This window comes from Coffea arabica, chromosome 7c, assembly GCF_036785885.1.
Source record: "Coffea arabica cultivar ET-39 chromosome 7c, Coffea Arabica ET-39 HiFi, whole genome shotgun sequence".
Taxonomy (NCBI): domain Eukaryota; kingdom Viridiplantae; phylum Streptophyta; class Magnoliopsida; order Gentianales; family Rubiaceae; genus Coffea; species Coffea arabica.
In genome coordinates, this window is record NC_092322.1 from 2,279,447 (window position 1) to 2,304,420 (window position 24,974).

The following is a 24,974-nucleotide window of genomic DNA, read 5'->3' on the forward strand; positions in this document are numbered from 1 at the left end:
TTATACAATAATAATCATCATCATTAACTTTGACTTTAGGCTATGCGATTAGACAAAGAAGCAAGGAAAAAAAAGGCATATTCATTCATGGGAGACTAAAAATAATGCACATTTGAAACAACTAAAAATGATGCAACACTCATCATCTGGGACGCCAATGTGGAAAAAAGTTACAGCGATTGGCAACAAATCACACTACTGTAAACCATTTCACTTTCCTTTGAACCAATGCACATACCCTTTCACCTAGAGGGGGCAAAATTGCCCGTCTAATCATAAAAAGTTGATTTCTCAGACACCCCGTTTGGACTTTGGTCTGAAGGAAAGGAATAAAAATAATTAGATCTTATCCTTGTTCCTTTCACTTCTTATCCGTTCATTTTTCCCTCCTCAAAACGTCATCATCATCATCTGTTGAAACTTGAAAACCCGAACCCGATTCCTGCATTTCCTTCCCCTCCCGTTCTCTCAAAACAAACCAAACCGTGCCTTAAACACAATTTTACGATCTGAAGCAATTAGCTAGGCAGCGTTTACAACCACACGAAAGATGAGCATAATTTTCCCTTTGCAAATGCATTTCCTTTCTTTTCCTTAACCCAAAAGAAAATTAATAAAGAAATTGCAACGTGCCCAAGCCCCAACTCTCAAGCTCCAAGTGCAAGCAAGACTGAACGGACCAAGCTTTCTTTGACTGGGCCACAATTGATCCAACTTGCTCCGGATAGGGAGCTGGCAAGTAGAGCTGTTAAATCAATCGAGTAGCTCGAAAGCTCGTTAGAGTTGGACTCGTTAAGGCTCGAGCTCGGCTCGTTAATTTTGATTAGCGAGTCGAACTCGAGCTCGAAATATGCTCGTTTAGTTAACGAGCTCGAGTAGCTCGTTAAAGTTCGTTAATGAATGGCATATTTGTTATTTTAAAAATTAAAATTATAAAAATTATAAATTATAAATTATTATTAAGATTAATTTGCACGAACTCGAGCTCGAGCTTGTGAAGCTCGACTCGTTTGTGACTCGAGCCACATGTACATTTAACGAGATCGAATTCGAACACATTTTAAAGCTCGTTTTCCTAACGAGCTCGAGTCGAGTTCGACTTGAATTAAAATCGAGTCGAGTCCGGCTCGAATTAAACTCGAGTCGAGCTCGACAGTTAAATAAACGGCTCGATTAACAGCTCTACTGGCAAGTGATAATTGGTTTTCTCCAAAATGAAAACCAAAATAACCAAAGTGGCATATTCCTCCTTTCGTTTACTGAGAGCAGTAAACGTTTAGCAATTCCCGCGCTAAAACCCCCGTTGGAGAGATTAATTACCCACATTTAACTGATTCAATGCACATACCTACCAATTAGCTTAACTTAAAGAGCTAACTACGATATCCGGTGATTGATCATTGATGGTTCAAATTCAATGCACCTACTGCAGATTAGTTCAAATGATGTTTTAACCGCCCTGTTAATTTTTCTGCTGTTAAAAAAAATCAGCCAACCACTGGCTATTATTCTTCCTTCTCTCCAATACGACCTGCGGATTTTTGCGAACTCCAATGGTTAAAGTTTCAACCAACAATTGACAAACTTGTACGTAATTTGACCAGCTCGGTAGCTGCTTGGCCTGTCCACTTAGATACGTGGTGATACAGTAATTCCTTCCCCCGTTTCGTGACAGACCAACCATGACTTGCCACGCCCAATTTCTGGCGGCCCCCACAATTACATCTTCCTCGCTTGGCAACACTTGGATTCGATTTTTCCTGCTAAAGGTAATTATTTTTTAATGTATTAAAATCCAAAACTTATGGACCTATTTATACTTTTGATGACTCGAATTCAACAATTATCAATTTAATCCTCAGACGCTTTCATTATCAACAATGTACTAGTGCCTCGTTTAATATTTGTTAAGTTAAATCATATAAATTTGCCTTGGCTTGATTCAAATAGGTCTGGTAGAATTCTTCCCTATTGAATTCTGAAAACTGAATTAGAAAATAAATACACACTGAATTTGTTAATTGGTTGAGTGATGCATTTGAGGATTAACTTTGCCGTGCATGCCTGAACTTGTCTCATTTTTCACTTTACGCTCCTCTAAATTTTTGAATTTGTCCCATTTAAGACCAATTAATGGTTACCGTTTCGTTCCAACTACGATCCTTTAGCTTTTTTTTTTTTTGTAACTAATTTTTACCACATTATCAGATATTTATATGATTTCAATTACTAATATTACTAGCAAAATTAACAAAATAAAAAATTGTGCAGATTAATAATAATGTATTATTTTATTTTTGCTATGACACCATAAAATTTTTTGATTACATTCCGCACATTATCATTTATTTGTTGGATTTTTCATGCTGTTAATTTCGCAAAAGTTATCATTGAATGGACTTAAATAAGATAAACTTAAGAGTTAAGTGTACGAAATGTTTAAAATCGAGAGTTTGGAATGCAAAGTGTTTAAAATTGAAGTTTAGAAAAAAAAAATTACGAGTTTAGAGGTGCAAAGTGAACTTTGTCCTGCATTTGATTGCCAGTTTTCTTTACAGGTAACCGGCGTGTGACGTTAACGTCTACTCTCGCGAATAAAATCAGAGTTTCTTGTTCAAGATATGGAACCGCAAGTCTCTTTCCATCACTACTCCCATTCCTGCAAATCGCTTACACTACAGCACAGACACAGAAATTGGGGAAGTCATAATTTTACTGGACCAAAATAACCCTCTCAATTAGCTAAAATCACTGCCTGACCGCTGCATCTCTCCAGGTAATTTCCTATATTGATCTGTTGCCCTTACATTTCAGAATATCCATGCAAATAATACCCTCATCTCTGGTCTTCTTCTTCTTCTTCTTCAACATGCAGGTTGGGATTTTTGTTTATTTATTTTTTAATATTTAGCTGGGGTTTGGGGATAAATGATCAAGCTGAGCTCCTTCTAAGCTGAGGTCAGATTATGGGTATTGTGGTTGCAACTTAATTACGATCTGGTCCTGTTGGGAAACCACTTTCCTATTTTATTTTTTGTTTTTTTATTATCCCATCTGTGTCTTTTAGTGGTTAATCAATCTCACTTTTTTGATTTTTTTTTTTTGGAAGATTGAAATGGTTTATTGCTCAGTTCTTAGTTTCGATTTGCATTCTGTCGAGTGTTTATTTAGCTTAGAATCAATGTGGCTTCTGTTGACTATTGTGCTGAAGCCTTTTGGGGCAAAAAAAAAAGAATCTATTACTTGAGCTAGATATATTCCACCTTATTTATTCGGTTTTACGAAGTTCAGCTAAATGCTTCTATGATTTTTTTTTTTTTTTTTGTCCCTGCTTGAGGACATAGCTTATACTGGGAAAAGATTCGGAGTGTTTGTCATTTTATATCGTTGAGCAAATTAACACTGGACTCCTTTGCTTTGAATCCCCCTCCCTCCTTCCCCTTCCTTGAAGTTTTATCCTCTTGTGGCCTTAAACTGTGGTATGACTTGTATTTTGGCGTTGGGCTCCTTGTGCTTTTTTATTTATGTTTTCTTTAAAGGTGGGAGGGGGGGGGGTGGGTGAGGAGGGGGTTTGCGGGTAGTAGACGAAGTAAAGCACCGTTAGGTAGGGCTGGTAGCACCAAGTCATTTAGATAATTGCATGTGCAAGAAATTTTTTGGTGCATCAGACTCTTGTTCATGGAAATAGCATTAGGGATAACAATAATTCTTAAACCAAGTGTCATGTTAAGTTCAATTTCCTGGAAGATGCGTGCCAGGAGCTGGTCAGGAACAGCACCTGAGCTCAAGGGCTGCTTGCTCAAGGTGAAGGAAGTCATAAATGGTACTCATGTGACGTTTATCCCTGTTCTTGTAGAGAAAATTTAACTGTTGTACCGCCCATGTTCTAGTTTTTTTTTTTTTTTTTTTGACATTTGCTGATCTCAGGTGCTAATCTGAATATGATCCTTCAGAGATATACTAATTTCATCTATTCAAGACAGTTTCATTATAAATCGTGGTCCTATTATTTGAATATCAGACTAACATACAGATGAAGCCTTGAACAAAATGGGTAGGAACAAGAAAGCTAGTGCTTAGATTTCTGCCCCGCTTTTCTTTGTTTTTGGTGTTATATGTTTTGGGGGTAAGTGGGGTTTCATGTTTGAGATTTTTGTTATTGGATACAACCGTAATGCACCGCAGAAATCTGGTTAGTAATTTTTGTCCGAATGAGGGATTTCACGAGTAAACTCTGTATCAATATTTGGTTTGCTCATAGTTGTCTGTAATTCTCCCAACTTAAACAGTATATATCACCTCATGAGTTAGTTCAACTTCTGCTGTTGAGGCTTCATTGAAATCGTCAAAGATGCTTAATTTTTGCAGAGGAGTGGAAACTATTCTCTGGAGCTGCTACTTGGTCAAGAAGATGATTGTTAGTAAGCAGTACCGCTGCATACACTCGGCAAGTTGTCTGTGCACAAAAGGGCATCTAACTGAGGAAGTGATATTCCTACTTTTCCAGCATCTGAATTGGAATCCAAAACATATTGCGACTCTTTCTTCTGTTTGTAAATGGTTTGATGACCTAGCCAAAAGAGTTCTCTGGAAGGAGTTTTGCAAAACTAGGGCTCCCAAGATGATGCTTGATTTGCAAACTGGTGGGAGCCATAGTGTTGACGGGAATTGGCGGGCACTTGGCAAGTTGCTTATTTACTGTTCTGGATGTACCAAGGGTGGCTTGTTCAACAGCATTCACATTCCTGGACACTTTGTTTATAGGACGCGTTTTTCCAGGACATCAGGAAAGAGCTTCTTGTTACCACAATGCAGAACAGATGTTCTATATGTATCTGATCCATGTGAACATCTTGACCAGGGAGAAGAGGGGGATGTTGGATTTTTCCGGGGAGTTTTTAAATCTTTTGCGACTTCAAAGGTTCGTAAGTTGCTAATCAAAAGGGAAGCCCCACTGCATCCGACAGAGGTATGCCCTTATTGCAAGGCAAAGTTGTGGAGCATGCAGCAAGCAAGGTTGATACCATCAAGTGCCAGCTGCAGATTGGGCGCTTATGAAGATTGCATTGAGTATTACGTGTGCCTGAATGGTCACGTTCTTGGAATATGCACCCTCTTGCCTTTGTCTGATTCGGAGGAAGCATCTGAGCTGGAGTAAGCGAATGGAATCAAGGTACTTCTTTTTGAAGTCCTTCAAATAGTAAGACGGGATTAGTCTTCCTTATGATTGAGTATTATGCTCTTTTCTGGGCTGGAAGAAGGTGAAAATACTGAGCATTTGGATGTTTTTTTTTATTGCAAATCAAATGATTTTGGACATCACTTTCATTTTTGTAACTGAGAACTGGATGTGGTGTTCTTTTGCTTTTTCATGGCGTCTCTCCTTTTTTTTCTTAAGATGTTATTAAATTTTTTCTAGAAGTTATGAGTATCTGAGCAGAGATATTTCTTATGTTTTCCAGGTAAGCAAGCTAAAAAGGTCTGGAATGTTTGCTGGGTTGAAGATTGGAATGCTGAAAGAGTCGTAGAAAGAGTGAGAGAGGAGAAAGAGGTTTTGGTTAAACTGGCTTTTAGTTGGATTTATTTCCTCGAGAAAGTTCAGATATAGTTGCACAAATTGTGCAGCACTCCTTCTGAGTTCTTCCGATTGGGCAGCTCATGAGAGAGCTACTTTCTAACCATAATCATTCTTAGCCTGCGTGAACTTTGTAACTGTATGTACATTCTAAAACATGTATTTGATCTTGAATGCTATATTGAAATCTGTAACATTACAACATTAAGCTGTCCTGCTATCGATCAACCTGCAAATTCGTATTCTCAAGGGAAATCCTGCCCAGAGCATTCACGATTCGCTCCTGTCCTCAATTGCCTAATCGGAACCGACCACCTTTTCAGATTGGGTTAGGAAGTGATGGAAATGCTTATAACGTGTAGATTTACCGGGACGAAAAACCTTTCTGGTATCCAGTTTAAGAGCTTGGCCCAACAATTCCCTCTAAGCACTTTCTAATAATTTGCTAAAGCATGAAAGTAAAAAGCTACGATTGGGTGGGTGAGACGAGGGCCAGATCGATGAATTCTTTTTCTTCATCTCTTCTGGAAAAAAGAAGCAGAAGAAAGGAAATTACTTGGGTCATTCTCCTCGAGTTTACAGCGCAACGGTGTAAGCCTGCTCTGTTCTGGTCTTGGGTTTCCAGTTCTAAGTCATTTTACTCCTCAGTCATTGATTCGTACGCTGAGGGATAGTGGCATTCCATGAAGGTAGGACGTTGCTGCAGTGAATCTCTGTTCTGTTTTAATTTCAGAATTGTCAGGGAATCTTTGATCTCGCAGTCGTGCCTGATTTGGTTCTTCTCGTATCGTACTTCTCAGCTCTTTTTCTGCCATGCCTCACTCGAAGAAGCTAGGTGCGCAAACTGCAGACAAGTCAAGCTCTATTTAATTGAAATGGTTATTTGTCCTTTATTTAAAATATAAATTTATATTTCTTAAATCCAATTAGGCTCAATTAAGCTTAAATTCGAATGAAGCTCGATTGGGCTCGATTTGCATATGTTCCAGCTCGAGAAAAGTAAAATAAAATTGAATTCGAGTTCGTTTAGGGCAAAATAAAGTTAAATTTGAATTGGAACAGTGCAATAACTCGATTTAACTGTACCCATACTTAAAGCGCTGTTTACCGGAAAAAAACAAGGGGATACTTAGATATAGCACAAATGTAGAAGTAGCTGTAATTTCGGGTGTTGGATGAGTTACGCCTAATTTACATTTTTTTTTCCCAAAACTATCCAAGCAATTATGTCATCTTGATGGTATAGCTTCCTTTTTGTACATTTTTACAAGACAACTAAACTTGTATTTATACTTGTATGAAACGAAGATGGATCTGCATCTTCTCCTGATACATTTTAAATTTTGTGTTGACTACAAAATATTATAACATAATGACACATTAAGAAATCCATCAATTTCTTGCCTAAGTACCTCAACTTGTAATTTGTTCCATAAATACAAGGGTAACGATGACATTTTAGAGGACGAAACACAATTAACACCAAACAAATCCCTACATCTGATTTTTTTTTTTTTTTTTTTGTTTCAGTTGATGTGTTTGTATTATGTTATTGTGTAACATTTGATATTATTTGCAAAGGCCTCCGAAACTTCATAGCCTCATCCAAAATTTTGACAGGGCATTACATTTTTGGTCATCTTACTGTTGCCAATTGTGGGGAATTTTAAGGTGGAAAAGATGAAGAATGCCAATTGTGGGTAATTTTAAGCTAAGAAAGATGAAGAAAGAAATATTTTTTGCACCACAACTAGTTAAATTTCAAAAGAGGGAGATGATGGGATGAAAATGAATGGTTAAAAGAAGAAGAATTACTGTTAAAAGAAGAAGAAGAAGAATTTCTAAAGAAAATAGAAAGGGATAATATCAAAGCCCTTTTCTAAGGTTTCTCTTAATATTACTTAGTATCTTTAAGGTTTTAAAAATATCACTTACTTCTTTTACTTTTGTTATTTGTCTAATAAAATTTTAAAAAACCCTAAACTACCCTTTTGCTCATTTTGCTAAATATAAGTACTCCTAAAGTTAAACCACTATGTTTAATTTAAGAATAGCACCACCTAACAAACAATCTATAGTAATACCACTGTATCACAAATGTATAGGCCATAAAAATATAAATTTGAAAAATAAAAAAGATATTTTTAAATAAATGCACTAGTACCATTTTTACTCTATATGTTCAAAATTAATTTTTTATAAACCTTATATTTTTTCGTATTTCATCTTAACCTGTGGCCCAATCCTTTAAGTTATATTAATCATTATAAGAAATTAATTAAAAAAGACAAAGAAATCATACTTCACTCTATCACAATCACAAAAAGTAAAAATATAAACAAAATTCAATTTACTATAATTTAAAAGTAAAAAATCACATAGTGATATAAAAAATGAGTAAGAGAGAATATAGGAGAAAGGAGAAAGAAAAAGAATGTGATTTTTGTTTTTTTTAAAAATCTTTTGAACTCCATTTATTTGATATGTAAATTATGTATTATGTGAAGGTTAATATAACAGCCTTTTGCAATTACTAGAGGAGTTAAGTGATATTTTCAAAGTTTTGAAGTGTGCTAAGTGATATTAGGAGAAACCTTAAGGGAGGTTTCTGATAAAAATTAGAAAAAAAATAAAGAAATTGCAAAATCAGCAAACGCAAGATACTAAGATACCAGTACCAGTGCCCCATTTGTCAAATGAATTTTTTAGATATTTATTTAAAATTTTACCATAATTTAATGTAGAAATTTTTAAGAAAAGGTATGAAGTGTGTTTTTTTGAATATTTTGAAATATATAATTTAAAAATTTTAAATTTTTTTTTAAAATTACTGTAATTAAAAAATTTTTAAAAAACTTGTAACAATAAACTTGATAAAGCTTTTCGTACTTCCCCACAGCCAGGCCAGATCAAGAGGTCCCCAGTAAAACCAACGCCGACGGTTATTTCGCTCCGAATGATTTAACAGCTTTCTTAAGAACCCAGCACCAAACCTACGAAACGACACCGTGGCAGTTATAACTGACCGTGTCATAGATTCGGAGTCGGGGCAGCAAAACAAAACAGCTTTCCTCAGAAGCCAGCGCCACAACGACACGAGACGACACCGTCTAGACCAGCTAAAACGACAGCAAAGCAAGGACATCACCGGAAGCATATTTATAGGCTCACCCAATATTCCGGGACAGCCAATAGTGGAAAATATCCCAAAATTTTCTATACGCTTTTCCCCGCCATTTGTTTCTCCCTCTACACTTGGTCCCTTGCCCTCCTTTGTTTCGCTCTCTCTAGGGCTACCCTCATCTCTAGTCACTCATGGAAAAGCCCTAATTCCTGCAATTCAAACTGATAATTTTACAGCTTCAATGAGATTTTGACAGTTTCAATTTTATGGCGCGTCCTCCAACTTCTGGTACTGGCGGTATTCCTCGGGGCATCAGTCTTTCCAACTCACTCCACTCGGAAGTCGCTCCATGCTTGCCTCTTCCGTCCCTTCCTGTTTTCTGTGGCGCGCTTGATCAGGAGCTCCGGCTGTTCGATGAGTTGCACAGTGCCGCTTCGAGATCAGTCAATCGAATTGATGTTGTTAGCCAAGCTGGCAAGATTGCTCAACTGCTTAGCAATACTGACGTGTCTTACTTGTGAGTTCTTTTCTTTCTTTTTCAAATTTGGTTAATTCTCTCCGAGTTTGAATTGATATGTCTGGATGATTCTTTACTCAGTGTTAAATTCAAGTTTACGGAATCCTCTGTTCGCCTGGAAACTTGATGAATTGTTGAGCATATTTGTCATGGTTGCAATTATTGGCTTTTACATCATTGTTTACATGGAAAGTTGAAATGAAATGTTAAGTTTTGATTCTGTTGGCAATGCTAAATGCTCCACAAGGTGATTAAATGAAATTGTTTAGTCTTTTTCCCATTGTTTAATAAACGTGTTTTTGTTTTCTGCTCTTGAATATTTACTTACTCAAAAAACAGTTTATGGAGTGAATCAGTAATTATGACTCCCACGATTGGAAAGTTTGAGGAAATGATGTAAATCACATCGCAGAGTATCACTGCTACAACCTCTATGTATTATCCATCTCTGGCCAATATGTGTTGAATTGATGTAATGCTGAACGTGTTCTGCATGAAATTTGTGGAATTTCAATTTATTCCATTTTTTTTTTGTTCTTAAAGCAGCTTCCTTTTAAATCTTCCTCGTTAGCGATTGCTACTCACTTAATAGGTGATGCAAATGACCTTTACAAGAAACAATTTTTTTTTTTGTTTTTATTTTTGATTGGGTGAATGAATTATGACTGTGTCCACAGAGTGCTGAGAAATTGAACGTGTTAGGCCTTGATAAGTAGAAACTCTACCTAACAAGTATTGCAGTTCTTACGAGTCTTCCCAAGAATGATTATTGAGTTTTTTTCTTTTCCCATATAATTGGGGAAGCTGGGCATCACCAGTAATTAGTTGGAAGCATCTAAACTCTTATCTGTTTGTGATTAAAGATGCAGGAAGTGTTAATTTTGAAACGCCTAAATCTGACTTCATTAACGAGGAAAAGCAAGACGTCAAAGAAAACGCTTAGGCCCCTGTGTCCCTCCTTGTAAAATGAGCTTGTTGGGAATAAATAAAAAGAATAGAAAGATGATGTTCTTGCTTGTTATTTGGCCTTATTGTTTGTCTTTTTACAGGAGTATTAGAGGTGATGTGTCTTCCCAACCCCAGGGATTTGTCGGACATCATGACCTCTATGATGAAGTTTTGAGATATAATTCTCAGGCATTTGACTACATTTCTCCAGGTAAAGGGGTTGCTCAATTAGTATTGTCAATGTTCACAAGGGTTGCTGCCTTTATTTATTTATTTAATATTTATATTGCGGTTGGGGGGGAGGGGTTTGTTGCGACCATTATACGATTATGTGGAAGTACATGTGCTTTAGTGGGAAGTTTTCAAGTCCTGCACTTTGTTTGTCTGTTTAAAGGATTATTAACATTAGTTAGACCTAAGAATTTCTTTGATAAAAGTGGGATCTGCAGATAGAATTCGTGTTGCTTTCAATCTGCCATACCCTTATCTTATTGGTGCTTTATGATACCAATTTGGTGATGGGCAATGATACAAAGATGATGACACAGCACGAAAACTTGGTAGGCACTGCAGCTTTGTAGAAAAGCTTAGATATTGAATTTCACCCGAATTTATAATAGCAACTTGGAATAGGATGAGAGAATATGCTTAAGAAGGTGAAAAACTGATTAGCAATTCTAGGAATCACTCCTAGGAATCTTTAGGCATTGCACCTAAAGTTGGGATGTATCACACAATTCTAAGAAAGACGTTGAGTTTGCAGGAAAATTTTTTAACGATAAAAAATCTGACTTCTCCTTCTAGAGAAGTGGTTATTTATAGATGCTAAAACAAAGCCAACTCCAATCCTAATTAGGATTCCTAACTAGAATAGAATTCTAGTAGAAAGCTAGAAAGCTAAGCTTTCTTATTCCCCATATCAACTAAAATATTAATTACCAAAAATAATTACTAAACAGAAAATTAACATAAACATAAAATTATTGCAGCTAATCAAATTACTAAAATACCCCTGCTGGTTGAAATCAGAAAACGAACTCAATAGGATTTAAACCAACTCCCAAGTTGGTTCCTTGTCATCAAAAGCATGCCAAATCAATGCTTGGGCATTCGACACATCCTTCCCATGCCTCCTACAAACCTTAGTAGATTTTTGCCACTTATCTCTACCGGATGATGAATTGTTTGATATACTATGGCCATCATTATATTGTGTCGTGCTTCTTATTCGATCCTAAAGTAGTGGTTTTAAGTTTTATTCAAGATCTTTGATGGCCTAGCTTATTGTTTCTTGCATTCTTCAAGCTTTTCAGGTCCTACAAATGAGCCAATCCCCAGCAGTAACTTGGCTGAATCAAAACCTTGTGAGCAGAACTTACGTGATCAGGTGCATAGAGACAATGCAGGAATTGGGAGTAACCAACATGATGTGGCAGGAATTCTTAAATATCAGCAGGGTTATGATATGTCTAATGTTAGTTTCTAGTTTTGTTCATGATTTGGTGAATTTGATTTTTTTCCCACCTTTGTGATGTTAAATGCTATGTCTTTGCAGGATGCTATTAATCATTCTAGAAAACCAAAAGTCAGGAAGAAAGGCAAAGACAGCATTCTGTCCTCATCAACTGTTCCGGATGCTATTGAGCAGCAAGGTTCTATTTCTAAGGGTTTTTTTTTTTTGTTAAATCTTGGTTGATGTCCTTATTCATAAATGACTGAGCATTATAATTTTCCTTAGATGCTGCCATTGGAGGCTTCTCTGAATTGTTGGAGGGCATTTGTTCTAGATCAGAGATTTTTAGTGATGACCGGGATGAAGCAGAATGGTTACCGTTAACTGTTGGTGATCTTAAAACGGTTGTCAATGAAATTATTTCCATCCGAGCAAAGAGAATACTACATTTGGTTCCCATAGATATTCTGTCAAGATTCTTAAGGGTTTTAGATCATCAGATTCATCGAGCAGAAGGTTTATCGATTAATGGCTCTGAACATGTAAGTTTGTAGTCTTAATTTCACATGCTTGCAGTTATGCATTTCTGAATACAGCGTCTTGAACATAGAGAATCTTCGGCTGATGTTTATTCATTTAATTTTTATAACAAGGATTTAGTAATGAAGTACACAAAATTATTCTTGTTCTATCCGGCTGAGTTTTTCTGTTATTATGTACTTTATCCTTTGAAGGAATGACTGTCGAGCTGCCTCTGTTCTCATTTACGTCTAGTTATCCAACCTCTATTTGATATGGACATTTTAGGTTTTGTTTCAAATTTGGACTATTTTGCATTTGGTTCAATAGACTTGTAGATGTCTCTGGCTCCTTACATCTTTATCTTTCCTTGCAAGAATGGTTTTGGGTGGATCACATGCAATTCATTTAAAAGTTTTTTGCTAAAGTTTCATGTATCTTGGACTCTCTCCTACATGTAGAAGGGAAATTGTGCAGTGGAATTGCAGCCACTCTCTCTTTCTCTCTCTCCCCCTCCCTCCCCATGTGCATGTTTAAGTTTCCATGTGCTGTTTTATTTCTTTTTTGAAAAGAATGTGCTAGCATATAACTTATCCTGTTTAAGAAAATCCTTTTATATATATTCTTCTCGTTAGTGCTCTCTTTTCTATGGTACTAAATCGTTTTCTGATATTCCAGTCAGACTCAGATGTGATGACGTCCATTTATGTTGCTTTGGAATCCATTCATGCAGCTTTGGCAATTATGGCTCATACTGGCATGGCTAAGCAACTTTATAAGGAAGAGGTATGCCCATTTAACTTGAAGCAGTTTGAACTTGTCAGGAATAGATATTTTATCAATATTTGCTGATAATGTGGACGTGCTATGGAATCAAATTTTGCATTCGAAGTATGTATGTGTGGTATGGATTACAGTAAGGCTTTTTGAGTGATGACAGTCTACCCGTTTCAGATCATTGAAAGGATTGTGGAGTTCTCTAGGCATCAGATCATGGATATTATGTCAGCTTGTGATCCAGCATATCGTGCTTTGCATAAACCAAATGATATTGGCGCTCCTGATGGTAGGTCATATCTGCATGTTCATAAGCTACGCATTCTCTTCATGAATTATCTATGTTGTGCCAAACGTATTCATCTTCTGGGACACCTCATGCCTCCTGATTTTTACCCAGCTGATTGTGACGAGAATTGTGACAGTTCTATTGGGTCTTATGCTTGTGATGAAGGGAATTTTAGGTTATAATTCTGCAAATATCATTTTACCATGGCCTTGTCATGTACTCATGTTTGCCTCCATTTTAAGTATTTGCCATCGAAGTCATATTTGTTTTTGTTTTCAGATGATGAAGATGAAGAAATTGAAGGGGACTATGGTTCAGCTAGTAAGAAACGGCGAACTACTAGGAATCTTAAACTCAGAAAGTCAAATCCAAACAAGTATCAAATATTTCATACTTCATCTTCATCTACATTTTTGTTGCAGGTCTTTTTGGTGGTTTGGGAGGGACTTTTCGTTTATTTTTTTTGATTCTTTTTTCTTGGCTGTTGTGAATTTTAGGGCATCTGCTGTGGTGAATAGTATACTCCAGAAGCTTTGTACCATTGTTGGCTTTCTTGAGGATTTGCTGTCGATAGAGCGCCTGTCAGACAGTTGTATTCTCCAGCTCATCAGGACTAGTTTCACAACATTTCTAGTGGACAATATCCATCTTTTGCAGCTTAAAGCAATCAGTTTGATTAGTGGGGTAAAAATTTCAAACTCGTACATTCAGTTGTTTTATATGAAAAATGGAGCAGCTTTTAGCTAAACTTTATGGCATCTGCTGCTGGATATCCAGATATTTCATACGTACACACAGCATCGTGCTTATGTGATGGATGAAGCACTACAGGTTCTTCTAAAGTTACCATTCTCAAAGCGTGTACCCCGGACTTATCATCTCCCCGATGAAGAGCAAAAGCAGATTCAGATCATTACTGCTCTGTTAATTCAATTAATTCACTGTAGTGCTAACCTTCCTGAGGTGTTAAGGCAATCAAGTAGCGTTCCTTCTCTGGAGGTCTCTTTAGACACCAATTATCCTACTAAATGTCATGAGGCAATTACAGAATCCTGCTGTCTTTTCTGGAGTCGAGTTCTTCAGAGGCTTACTGGGTCAAAGAACCAGGATTCATCGGAGTTGAAGACAATGATTGAGAATCTTGTAGTTGATTTGCTTGTCACTTTGAATCTCCCCGAGTATCCTGGTTCTGCGCCAATTTTGGAGGTAGCTCTAATTCTATTTTCTCATTCTTGAATTTTCTAGAAAATTGCATGTTAATGATGGTTATGTGCAGGTCCTTTGCGTCCTCCTCCTCCAGAATGCTGGACCAAAATCTAAGGATATTTCTGCTCGTTCAATGGCCATTGACCTCCTTGGCACCATTGCCTCTAGGTTGAAACATGATGCTGTTCGTTGCAGGAAGGAGAAATTTTGGATAGTTCATCAGTTAACAAGCGGTGAAAGCAGCTTTGTAAGTTCTGCATGTTGTGTTTGTTTGAATGCGAGGAATGAAAAACAACTATTTGCATGTCAAGGTTGCCAGAGACTGTATCATGTTGACTGTATTGGAGTTGGACGAAATGAAGTTTCTACTCACAGTTTCTATTGTCAAATCTGTATTTGCAAAAAGCAACTTCTTGTTTTAAAATCATACTCTGAGTCGCAGAGCAAGGATGATGAGAAAAAGGGTCATAAACTTTCTGGAATGTCTTCCGACAATTTTGAGGTCGCAAATTTGGAGATTGTTCAACAAATGCTCCTAAATTACCTACAGGACGCCAGTTCTGTTGATGTGCATCTCTTCATCCGGTGGTTCGTTTTCAGCACAAGTCCTTTTCTCTTGTTGAATTTGGGTCCTCAGTTAACTTTTATTCTATTTTTGGTCCTTGGCTAACTTATAAAGATGATTTGATTTGCAGGTTCTACATCTGTATATGGTACAAAGATGACCCAAGTGCTCAACAGAAGTTCTACTATTACCTTTCAAGATTGAGATCTAAAGCAATTCTGCGAGACTCTAGTACTGTTTCAACATTTTTGGCAAGAGATACGGTGAAGAAGATAGCTTTGGCATTGGGACAGGATAATTCTTTCTCCCGAGGATTTGAGAAGATTCTTCAAGTGCTTCTGGTTTGTAGAACGCTGCATTTGAATTCTGATCAATTATAATATCTATCCTTATGGCTTACAATTTTCCAGGCAAGCCTCAGGGAAAACTCTCCAGTGATTCGTGCCAAGGCAATGCGAGCGGTAAGTTTGAATCATTTTCTTCACTGTAAACTTGCTTTTAAGGCGGGGTTTCTTGGTTTCCAAGACTGATCGACCTTCTACAATTGTGTACATGGTGATGAGATTAGGTCAGTATAATTGTTGAAGCTGATCCAGAGGTCTTGCGTGATAAGCTTGTTCAAACTGCTGTTGAAGGAAGGTTTTGTGATTCTGCTATCTCAGTTAGAGAAGCAGCACTTGAACTTGTTGGTAGGCATATTGCTTCGCATCCTGATGTTGGTTTACAGGTATGGTGTCAAGATTGTGTTGCTGGTAGCAATTTAATGTGATAGTATATTAACTTTTTATGCTTTGTTTTAGTATTTTGAAAAGGTAGCAGAAAGAATAAAGGATACTGGAGTAAGTGTGCGAAAACGTGCGATCAGGATCATAAGGGATATGTGCACTTCAAATCCGAATTTCGCAGAATTCACAACTGCTTGCATAGATATTATCTCCCGTGTGAATGATGAAGAATCCAGCATACAGGTAGTGTTACGATAGTGAAACTAATTTCCAATTGTGATTAGCATGTTGCTTGTATCTGAGATTGTATATCCTTGTATATCCTGTACTCTTTACTTGTTCTTCTATTTCAGGCCACTACTAGACTTAGAAATGACTTTTTCATATTGGGCTTCCTGAGAAATATTTACCTATATGGAATGTTTGCTGTATTGAGAATCAAGTCACTCTAATGATAATCAATTCGAGGATTCTGGACACCACTTGGCTTTTTAATTCATTTGCATGCTGCTTTGTTCTATTCTTTTCCTTATTTGATGCTTTTTTTTTTCTCTTGGTTGCTTGTGGATTATGATGTCTTTATGGAGATAGTATCGTTTTACCTGTTTATGCAAAAAGCTTCTGGGTGATGACTGAGACCTCATAACTTAGGGAATGAGTGAGGTATTTTGCTATATTTTCTGTTAATCGGCTTATAAGGTAGTAATTTCTGCCACAAATTGGTCTTTACTTGATATATTGAAGCCAAACATCCTTATCTCATAGTTTGTATGAGAACTCCAAAACTTACTGTTATATTGGCTGTATATATTAACGGGCACTATGTCATGAGATACTCTATTTTTCCTTTCTCCACCTGCAGGACCTAGTTTGCAAGACATTTTATGAGTTTTGGTTTGAAGAACCATCTGGTACGCAAAGTCATCATTTTAAAGATGGAAGTTCTGTTCCATTAGAAGTAGCTAAGAAGACAGAGCAGATTGTTGAGATGCTGAGAAGAGTGCGCAGTTACCAACTCCTTGTAGTTGTCATTAAGCGTAACTTAGTCCTTGATTTTTTTCCACAATCAGCTAAGGCTGTCGGGATCAACCCTGTCTCACTTGCTTCGGTGCGTCGGCGATGTGAGCAAATGTGCAAGTGCCTGTTGGAGAAAATATTACTGGTATCCAAATTATTCGCTTTAGCTCCCTCTGTATCATTTGCTAGATATGTAGCATACTCCTCTAAAGATTTGAATCCACAAACTATATAATTTCCTCTTCAGGTAACAGAAATGAGTAGTGAGGAAGGAGATGTTCGCATGCTCCCGTATGTGCTACTCTTACATGCCTTTTGTGTTGTAGATCCTATGCTATGTGCACCAGCATCTGACCCTTCTCTGTTTGTGGTCACTCTGCAGCCATATTTGAAATCTCAGGTTATCATGTTTCTCTTTTTTAGTTAATATATGGTGCTTTTTAATTGGAATGTAGAATTTCACAAGTGTTGCATTTATAGTATGTTCTTTGCTATTAAAACTTTTACAGGAATATGTGGTTGAGAATGGCTGTGATAAATCTCATGCGTGCACATAAAAGCGTTTGTCATAACTTCGTAAATCCACATAAATGTTTGATGTGTAGTTTCATCATTCTACATAGATTGTGATGATTGCTAAAACTCCATGTGATATGCTTCAACAAATGAATAGAAATATGTGATGTTTTCTGTGTAATGTAAAGAATCAAAATGGTGGAAAGAATCATACAAAGCTTTATACTTTTCTGTTAGAAAATAATGTATGTGTTAGTTACACAGGTTTTGCAATTTAGAACAATTAGTTTGGGTCAGGCTGAGTAAGTTTGATGGACATTTAAGGGGGAGAATATTAAGTTTTCCGGGAAGTCTGAAAATCTACTTTTGACAAAATGTGACATAATTGGGCACTTATTGGCTTCTCTGAGGCTTCATTTTAAGTTTTCAACAGTTGCTTTGTCTGTTGCTTGATATCCAAGATTAACTTTTAGTTTTCTGTTTCCCTTTAATATATGCTTAAATTGGATAGATAACATCTTTATTCGTCGATAAGTGGTATTCTTGATTCGGAAAATAATGTATGGTGTTGTTTCTCTCTTTAGTTGGATAATTGTGTTAGTAAATGAAGTGATATATTTAGTTCCTCCTTTTCAAAATGAATGCCTATTTGACTCTTTCTTCGTTGCAAAGTTTTTCCATTTATGTATTAACTTCCCTTAATTGTTGGACAAAAACCTCTTGGAATGATAAGAAAGTAATTACAAGTTTTAAACTTGGCATTGAATAAACCGAAACAACTCTTGCTCTGAAAACCTAATATTCAGTAACTATTGTTGAATTAATAGATTTTGGAATACGAAGAAAGGACGCTGTATTGTCACATGTTTGTTGAATAGTTCCACTATGCAGCATGTCATCTTGAAGCATAATACTTTTTAACTCTTTTTTGTAGAATTTGGCTTCTTGGCCGACTTAAAATGCAGTACTTTGACCATCTGGACGTAGTAGACTATGGCTGGTCTGTGATTGAGTACCTTGAGGGATTGCATTGCACATTTAGTGAGTTTGGTTTTATAACTAGTTAATGCCCTACTTAGTAGAGGAAGTTAATGGGGTTCTTGGAATAACCTCCTTCCATCCAAGAATTTTCTCTGCGTTCAGAAATTAGAGCAATATGTTATTTGACGGTTGAATATGTTTCAGTTCAATCAACTGTTGTACTTTTAAAGTTTCAGCTATACCACAGATTTGAAATATTATGTTTTATTACCATTGTTTACCTTATGTATCATATTCAGTAATGTGTGCAATTGTGGCATATTGGATAAAGCCTTGATCATTGTCATTTGTCTTGTTTCTTGCTTGCATGTCAATTGGTGTTTACCAATTGAAGATAAGCATATCTGCTTCTTGTGTGTACTGGATGATTTCTTACCTTACATCAGTTATTTTTCCTTTGTCACCTTGCTTGTTGTACTTGATTTCCTTTATTTTATTTAAATACATTATCATCTTTGTGAATTTCTAAATGAGCAGAATTAAGACAAGTAAGAAACCTAATTTACAATGAATATCTCACTCAGTTTACTTGCATGCAGACTGACACTCGAGTTGCTGCCCAGCTATTGGAGAGTATAATCTTTGTAATAGACTCCGTCTTGCCCATGCTTCGTAAACTTCCACCAAGCGTTGTTGAAGAACTTGAACAAGATTTAAAGCAAATGATTGTCCGCCATTCTTTCTTGACTGTTGTTCATGCTTGCATCAAGTACTTTTTCTCAATCAAGCTTGTTATATACCTACCAAGAAATATTGATGCTTTTACCTGAGTTTTGTATTGTAATCTGAATGGGAAGTGCTATACATTATGCTGTCGAGTATAAACTAGGTTTCTTTTCTACTACCATATCAAATAGTGAGAATTTTACTCCTTTCCGATTTAGAAATGTTAAGGGTTTTTTGATTACATTTGGAGCTATATCTCTCAACAAGAGTTCAATTTTTGTCATAGGAATTCTTTTATCACTTAGAATCCTGACATTCTAATGCCTTTTTCTTTATTTTGATGGAATTGATGTATATGCTATGTCTGGAGGATAATACTGTTTAGGCAAACATGTTACATATGAAATTTTTGCATACTAGTGTGTACCGGATGTTTAATTTCTCTTGGGATGCTTCCAAATGCTTTTTAACCTTTCTGATTCTTGTTTCTTTTTCTGACAAGATTTTTGACCCTCAAACTAACAGGTGCCTGTGCTGTGTGAGCAAAGTAATGGGGAAAGGTGCACATGTAGTCGAATTACTTATACAGTTTTTTTATAAACGTCTGGATGCATTGGGGCTCGACAACAAGGAGGTTGGTGATAAATTTCTTGAAAGATCAATTAGTATTAAACCAGTAAATGTCATGCCCAGTAGTAAATACCTATCTTAGGCCTAAATTGGTATGGTGGTATTATCTACATTTTGCTGCAGGTCTTTGCCAGTTAGTAATCATTACTTGCATTATAATTATTTTCAGCAAGTAGGACGTTCTCTTTTCTGTCTTGGATTGCTGATACGATATGGGAGCTCATTGCTTACTGCATCTGCTTCCAGCTACAAAAATATAGATGTCATTAGCAGCTTGAATTTGTTTAAAAAGTATCTCCAGGCTGAGGACTTCATTATTAAGGCTAGAGCACTGCAGGTGAGTCCCCTGTGCTGTCTCTCTGATATATGTCAGTTTTTTTGGTGCAAATTTTTACTATTTGTTCTGTTTATCTTTTCAGTTTACTTTTTTTCAGTGTGAATTTTAGCCACATAATTATGTATTTCTGCAGGCTTTAGGATATGTTTTAATTGCTCGGCCTGAATGCATGCTAGAAAAGGACGTTGGGAAAATTTTAGAGGCAACACTTTCTTCTAGTACTGATGCTCGTCTCAAGGTAACATCCACTACCTATGTTTCTACTGTAACTTTCCATGATTCGAATTAAGCTGTTTGTTGCACAGATGCAATCATTGCAAAATATGTATGAGTATCTTCTGGATGCGGAAAGTCAAATGGGAGCTGATAAAGCTGGTAACATGGAGGATATTGGCTCAACAGATGATGGCCACGGTGTTCCTGTAGCTGCAGGTGCTGGTGATACTAACATTTGTGGTGGTATAGTTCAGTTGTATTGGGATATGATCTTAGGAAGGTGTCTGGATGTGAATGAACAAGTGCGTCAATCTGCTTTAAAGGTGAGTTGTTGATTATTTTGTGCAGAGCGTTTGGCAAATGCAATGTTTCATTTTCTAGTTAGCTAGGTACAGTTAGTTTGAATATTCTTAAAAATTATTGATTAATGAGCTAGTAGCTTTAAAGTCATGTCACAGGGATGTCTCAACTTTGGAAACCTCCTATGCAGACTTCATCTGGTTTTACTACCCTGAATGGGCAGGGTTGACCTTTTCTCTTTAACTATTCAAGTTCTTGATGAATGAATGGCTAGGTTATTTCTTTATTTGGCTGTTCCAGATTCCAGAATTTAAATCTATTTTCAGGGTTGCTTCATGCTAAGTTTTGGTGTTTGACTTATTTTTCTGTTTGAGATTATAGATTGTGGAAGTGGTTCTGCGTCAAGGTCTGGTGCATCCTATTACTTGCGTACCCTACCTCATAGCACTTGAAACAGATCCTCAGGAGGCAAATGCTAAGCTGGCTAATCATTTGTTGATGAATATGAATGAGAAGTATGTTGCTTTATAATTTTTAAAACTATTTTACCTCTCGATACTTTCAATTCCTCTTAGCAGCGCTTTTGTACAGGTACCCAGCTTTTTTTGAAAGCCGTTTAGGAGATGGTCTTCAATTGTCATTTGTGTTTATGCGGTGCTTGAATCAAAATTCTTCTGCCCATTTAGACCCAAAAGCTGTGTCAAAACTCTCTGGTAATCTTAAAGGAAAACCTGATGCTAGCCCCTTTGCTTATGCGAGGCTTGGGATTTCTCGAATCTACAAGCTCATCCGTGGTAATCGTGTGTCCAGAAACAAGTTTATGGCCTCAATTGTTCGGAAATTTGACATGCCAAGCTGGAATGATTCTGTCATCCCTTTCTTAATGTAAGTTCTGCTACTAATACCCGTACTGTAGTACATTGGATCTGTTTCATTAGTGTATTGAAGCCAGTGGTGCCTTTGTTTTTGTAGATATTGCACGGAAATTCTGTCATTGCTCCCTTTTACATTGCCTGATGAGCCTCTTTATCTCATCTATACTATAAATCGAGTTATACAAGTTAGAGCTGGAATACTTGAAGCAAACATGAAAGCATTTTTGCATTTGTTAAGAGGAGAAAACCAGGAAATTGATGGAAACGGAATTATTCGGCCTGATCCTTCCACACTAGCTCATGAAAGCAATGTGAGTGAGCAAATACCTGAAGATTTAGATGGGCAAAGTCCATCTAGGTATGCATCGAAGGATTTGGGAATGCCTGATATCACCACAGGCAACTCTCATGGTATATCTGGAGGTGATCTGCAGAAGATCCAGGTATATGTTTGCTTCACTCTAGATTGCACACATTCTTAGCATGTGTAGATTAGAAACAGGCATAGTTTGTATCTGCTTATGAGTTATATACATGAATTTTCTGTAGCTAAGTAGTGAAGGGACTAAAAAGGAGAAAGGAGGTACTCTGGATTTAATTAGCTGAATAGCAGCATGTCAAGAATTATCAAAAGTGACAAGCTTGTTCAGAAGAAATGATATTTTGGACTCATATATGCTGTGGTTGAAAATTTGTGATTTGATGGACTTGTTTTAGCTTGAATACTAATCAAGAATCTTAGGTCTAACAGGAATTTGTTGTTCAGCATCTTTTGGTGAAGAAATAAATTGGTTTTAATAGCATGCATTGAAATATGTTGGATCTGTTGCTGCTTATGCAGGCAGATTGTCTCGCTGCTGGTGCACTGCAGTTACTTTTGAAGCTCAAGAGGCACCTCAAGATTGTATACAGCCTAGACGATGCCCGTTGCCAAGTAATATTTGTTAGAATGCCATTGTTGCTTTTAAGATCTTCAATGAACGTTATTTCAGGTGAAAACACCGTTTTTTATTTTCCTCTTACCAGGCATTTTCTCCAAATGAACCCCCAAAACCAGGGGACTTTCTCTCGAGACAGAATATGCCCTTCAACATCAGTGATGTTACCATTGATCCACCTAGCAATTATGAGGACTTGTTACAGAGATACCAGGTAATTCGACTATTTCTGTTTAGACACTAACAGCCCGTTTGGTTGCTATTAAGGAATAGCAATGACAATCACTATGGAAGACCCCCTCAATGATAATGGATTTGTGAAGATTCCTTTTGATGAAATCTTGTGTTTGGTAGACACTATAAAGGAAATGGCTTATTGAATTAAAAAAGAAGAAAATTATTATCCTTTTCCTTCTTTCTCTTCAGCTCCAGAGTCCAGCAATGGTTTCATGGCCACCAACCACCACCACCATTTATTTTCGGTTTTTGCTTCCTTTCTTATGATTTCTTGCCATCCTGCCGACTAAAGCACTGATTTGATCCATGGAACTTGGTAGCATTCTTTCCTGATGCAAGGTTTCCTTTTGCAACCTTTAATTTCAGTGGGATCTTGAAAATAATCTCTAATCTTAATCCAAATTCCGGGAAGTATTGGCTTAATAAAGTAGCAGGCTTATCAGCTGTCCCAAGATACAAACCTTGAAAGGAAACTGAACGATCTTTTCTCCTCCTTTTACAACTGGTGCTGGATTTTGAAAGGATCATTCTCACGAAAAGATCTTCAGGAAATTGATGCTGCTCCCACTGCCAGTGACACTATCACTATTCACTACCGCTAGTGCCTTCACCACTGTCAGATCCCACGATCTCCAGTATCACACACAGCAATTCAACAAATTTTAACTTAAAAATTGTTTCTAAAAATAAAAACAAAAAGTCTCATCACACCATAACTTTTTATAGAGAGAAAAGGGGGAGAAATTGCATGGGGGAGAGAGAGGGAGGGAGGGAGGGAGAAAGAATGGAGGAGAGAGAGATTGGGATGAAGGGGGGGTAGTGGGAAGATGGGAGAGGTGGAGCTAGAAGGGAGAAACTGCAGATTTGATGCTGCAGTCATCCTTTTCCTTCCTTTTTTTTTAGCTTGATTGGTAATGGGAGTGAAATTACCCAAATCAGTGGGTAATGAAAGACCCAAAAGTGGTTAATGAAAAAGTCCATATTGGTGTACCAAACACCATCAATGATAATCATTACTCTCATTGCCATCGAGGGGTGGTAACCCCTCCCCCTCCCCCAAAACCAAACGGGCTGTAAGATGCAGTTCAGTAGCTTGTAGAGGTATCATTGACTGTCATAGAGGTCTGCTGTGTCTGTGAACTTGCCCTTGCTTGCACTTTTTTCGTTTTGGACGGCACCTTGTTTTTTGTTTCTATACCTGTCTGCTGTTGTCACTGTGTGTTTTAACATTTTTTTTCCCCTCCTTTCTTTGAGACGTATGTTAGTGTAGCCTGTTAAAGTTCAGAGCTTCACCATGGACTAAGTGTTGTGTTTGATGGAGTGTCCGTTCGTATTTCAAAGCCAATGCCCTGTTCCTAATCCTCTCTGCCCCTTTCACCATGCCTCTGACACCAAAAGTGGCCATACCACCTTATGTGTGAATTGGCTTAGGAGTACTTGCATAACTTTGCACGAGTCTCAGATGAGAAATGTTTCACATGTTGAGTGGATGGTTCTGTTGTGCCAATGTTGGATGCGAGATATACTTTATGCAACTAAATTTAGCTGTAAGTTTTACGTGGCATTATAAGGGTCAGCATTTGGGATTCATGGTTTGTAAGCTCCATGTAAACAAGTAGTATGTTATACATTTGCTTATCGTATTTTTCCTTTTTTAAAATTTTGGAAGTTGTTGTGAATTGTATCTTTTATCTAACAGGAATTCAAGAATGCATTGAAGGAAGATACTGTTGACTATTCAACTTATACAGCAAATATTAAGAGGAAACGCCCGCCTCCCAGAAGAGGTGGGAGGTCTGGACGTACAATGGGTGGGGATGATGAAGATGATGAAAATGATGAAGATTGGGGAAGTGCAATGAGACGGCTAAGTAACAGTGGCCGAAAAGCGTACAACAGCAGAAGTAGGCAGCGGATGTAAATACACACAGTTAAAGCTAACATGTACAGTAGGTAGGAAGGAAGAAAGCGACAGGCTAGAGGAGTGACAGGAGAAGTCGAAAGTAATTAATGGAACGGAATCAAAAGCAAACCTGAGAGGCCAGACTTTAGCAGTTTTCGGTCCAAAGGAGCTTTCAGGAAGTTTGTCTTGTAATTTTTAGGCTGATTTCTATTTGTATTCCCATTTTCCCCGACATTCCATTTGTTTTAGGTGAGATGCTCATGCATTGTGGTTTAGATAGTGTTGTTCCTCTGTCTGGTTTTTATGGGGTTAATGGTGAAAGTTTTGATGTTTTTTACTTTCTGATATAGTTGACCTCAGCATTTACCAAATAGATTTGAAGTTTAGCCCTGGTTTAGTGGCAGTATCTCTGGCTCTATACATTGTCCATTTATCTCAACGAGGTTTATGGCTCTCTATCGGTATTTTTTAGTCTTATTGCTTGCAAGAGGATAGAGGCAAATAATTATGTTTTGTTGTTCAAAGGATAGAAGATAACCTGTGGCAAACTTTGGGAGCTCTACTTAATTACCTATGTTGATCTTCGAGATGAGATAACCT

At 37.1% G+C, this 24,974-nt stretch overlaps 2 protein-coding genes across 8 annotated transcripts; both read left to right on the forward strand.

The window, feature by feature from the left end:
- The first annotated feature begins 2,611 nt into the window (after nt 1-2,611).
- LOC140010363 (EID1-like F-box protein 2) lies at nt 2,612-5,779 on the forward strand. Of its 6 annotated transcripts, XM_072057068.1 has the most exons (4): nt 2,614-2,776; nt 2,876-2,958; nt 4,369-5,173; nt 5,463-5,779. In XM_072057068.1, exon 3 carries the CDS (start codon nt 4,412-4,414, stop codon nt 5,156-5,158), a length of 747 nt encoding a protein of 248 aa, XP_071913169.1. In that variant the 5' UTR covers nt 2,614-2,776; nt 2,876-2,958; nt 4,369-4,411; the 3' UTR covers nt 5,159-5,173; nt 5,463-5,779. The 6 variants fall into 6 exon arrangements, 5 of the variants coding, with proteins under 5 accessions (XP_071913167.1, XP_071913169.1, XP_071913168.1 ...); XR_011817631.1 differs by lacking the exon at nt 2,876-2,958 and having other exon boundaries at nt 2,612-2,776; nt 4,352-5,261; XM_072057066.1 differs by lacking the exon at nt 2,876-2,958 and having other exon boundaries at nt 2,613-2,776; nt 4,352-5,173.
- Nucleotides 5,780-8,480: 2,701 nt separating this feature from the next.
- Nucleotides 8,481-24,780, forward strand: LOC140010364 (sister chromatid cohesion protein SCC2-like). 2 transcript variants are annotated; one of them, XM_072057071.1, is made up of 28 exons: nt 8,481-9,216; nt 10,266-10,375; nt 11,478-11,638; nt 11,720-11,816; nt 11,903-12,159; nt 12,815-12,922; nt 13,091-13,202; nt 13,482-13,578; nt 13,700-13,886; nt 13,980-14,408; nt 14,479-14,996; nt 15,104-15,314; nt 15,384-15,434; nt 15,542-15,700; nt 15,774-15,941; nt 16,561-16,860; nt 16,963-17,115; nt 18,812-18,981; nt 19,464-19,572; nt 19,738-19,905; nt 20,039-20,143; nt 20,211-20,444; nt 20,803-20,936; nt 21,013-21,306; nt 21,394-21,739; nt 22,138-22,230; nt 22,323-22,448; nt 24,171-24,780. In XM_072057071.1, the coding sequence occupies exons 1-28, from the start codon at nt 8,966-8,968 to the stop codon at nt 24,390-24,392; spliced, it is 5,370 nt and encodes a 1,789-aa protein (XP_071913172.1). In that variant the 5' UTR covers nt 8,481-8,965; the 3' UTR covers nt 24,393-24,780. The 2 variants fall into 2 exon arrangements, with proteins under 2 accessions (XP_071913172.1, XP_071913173.1); XM_072057072.1 differs by having other exon boundaries at nt 8,767-9,216; nt 11,470-11,638.
- The last annotated feature ends 194 nt before the right edge of the window (nt 24,781-24,974 follow it).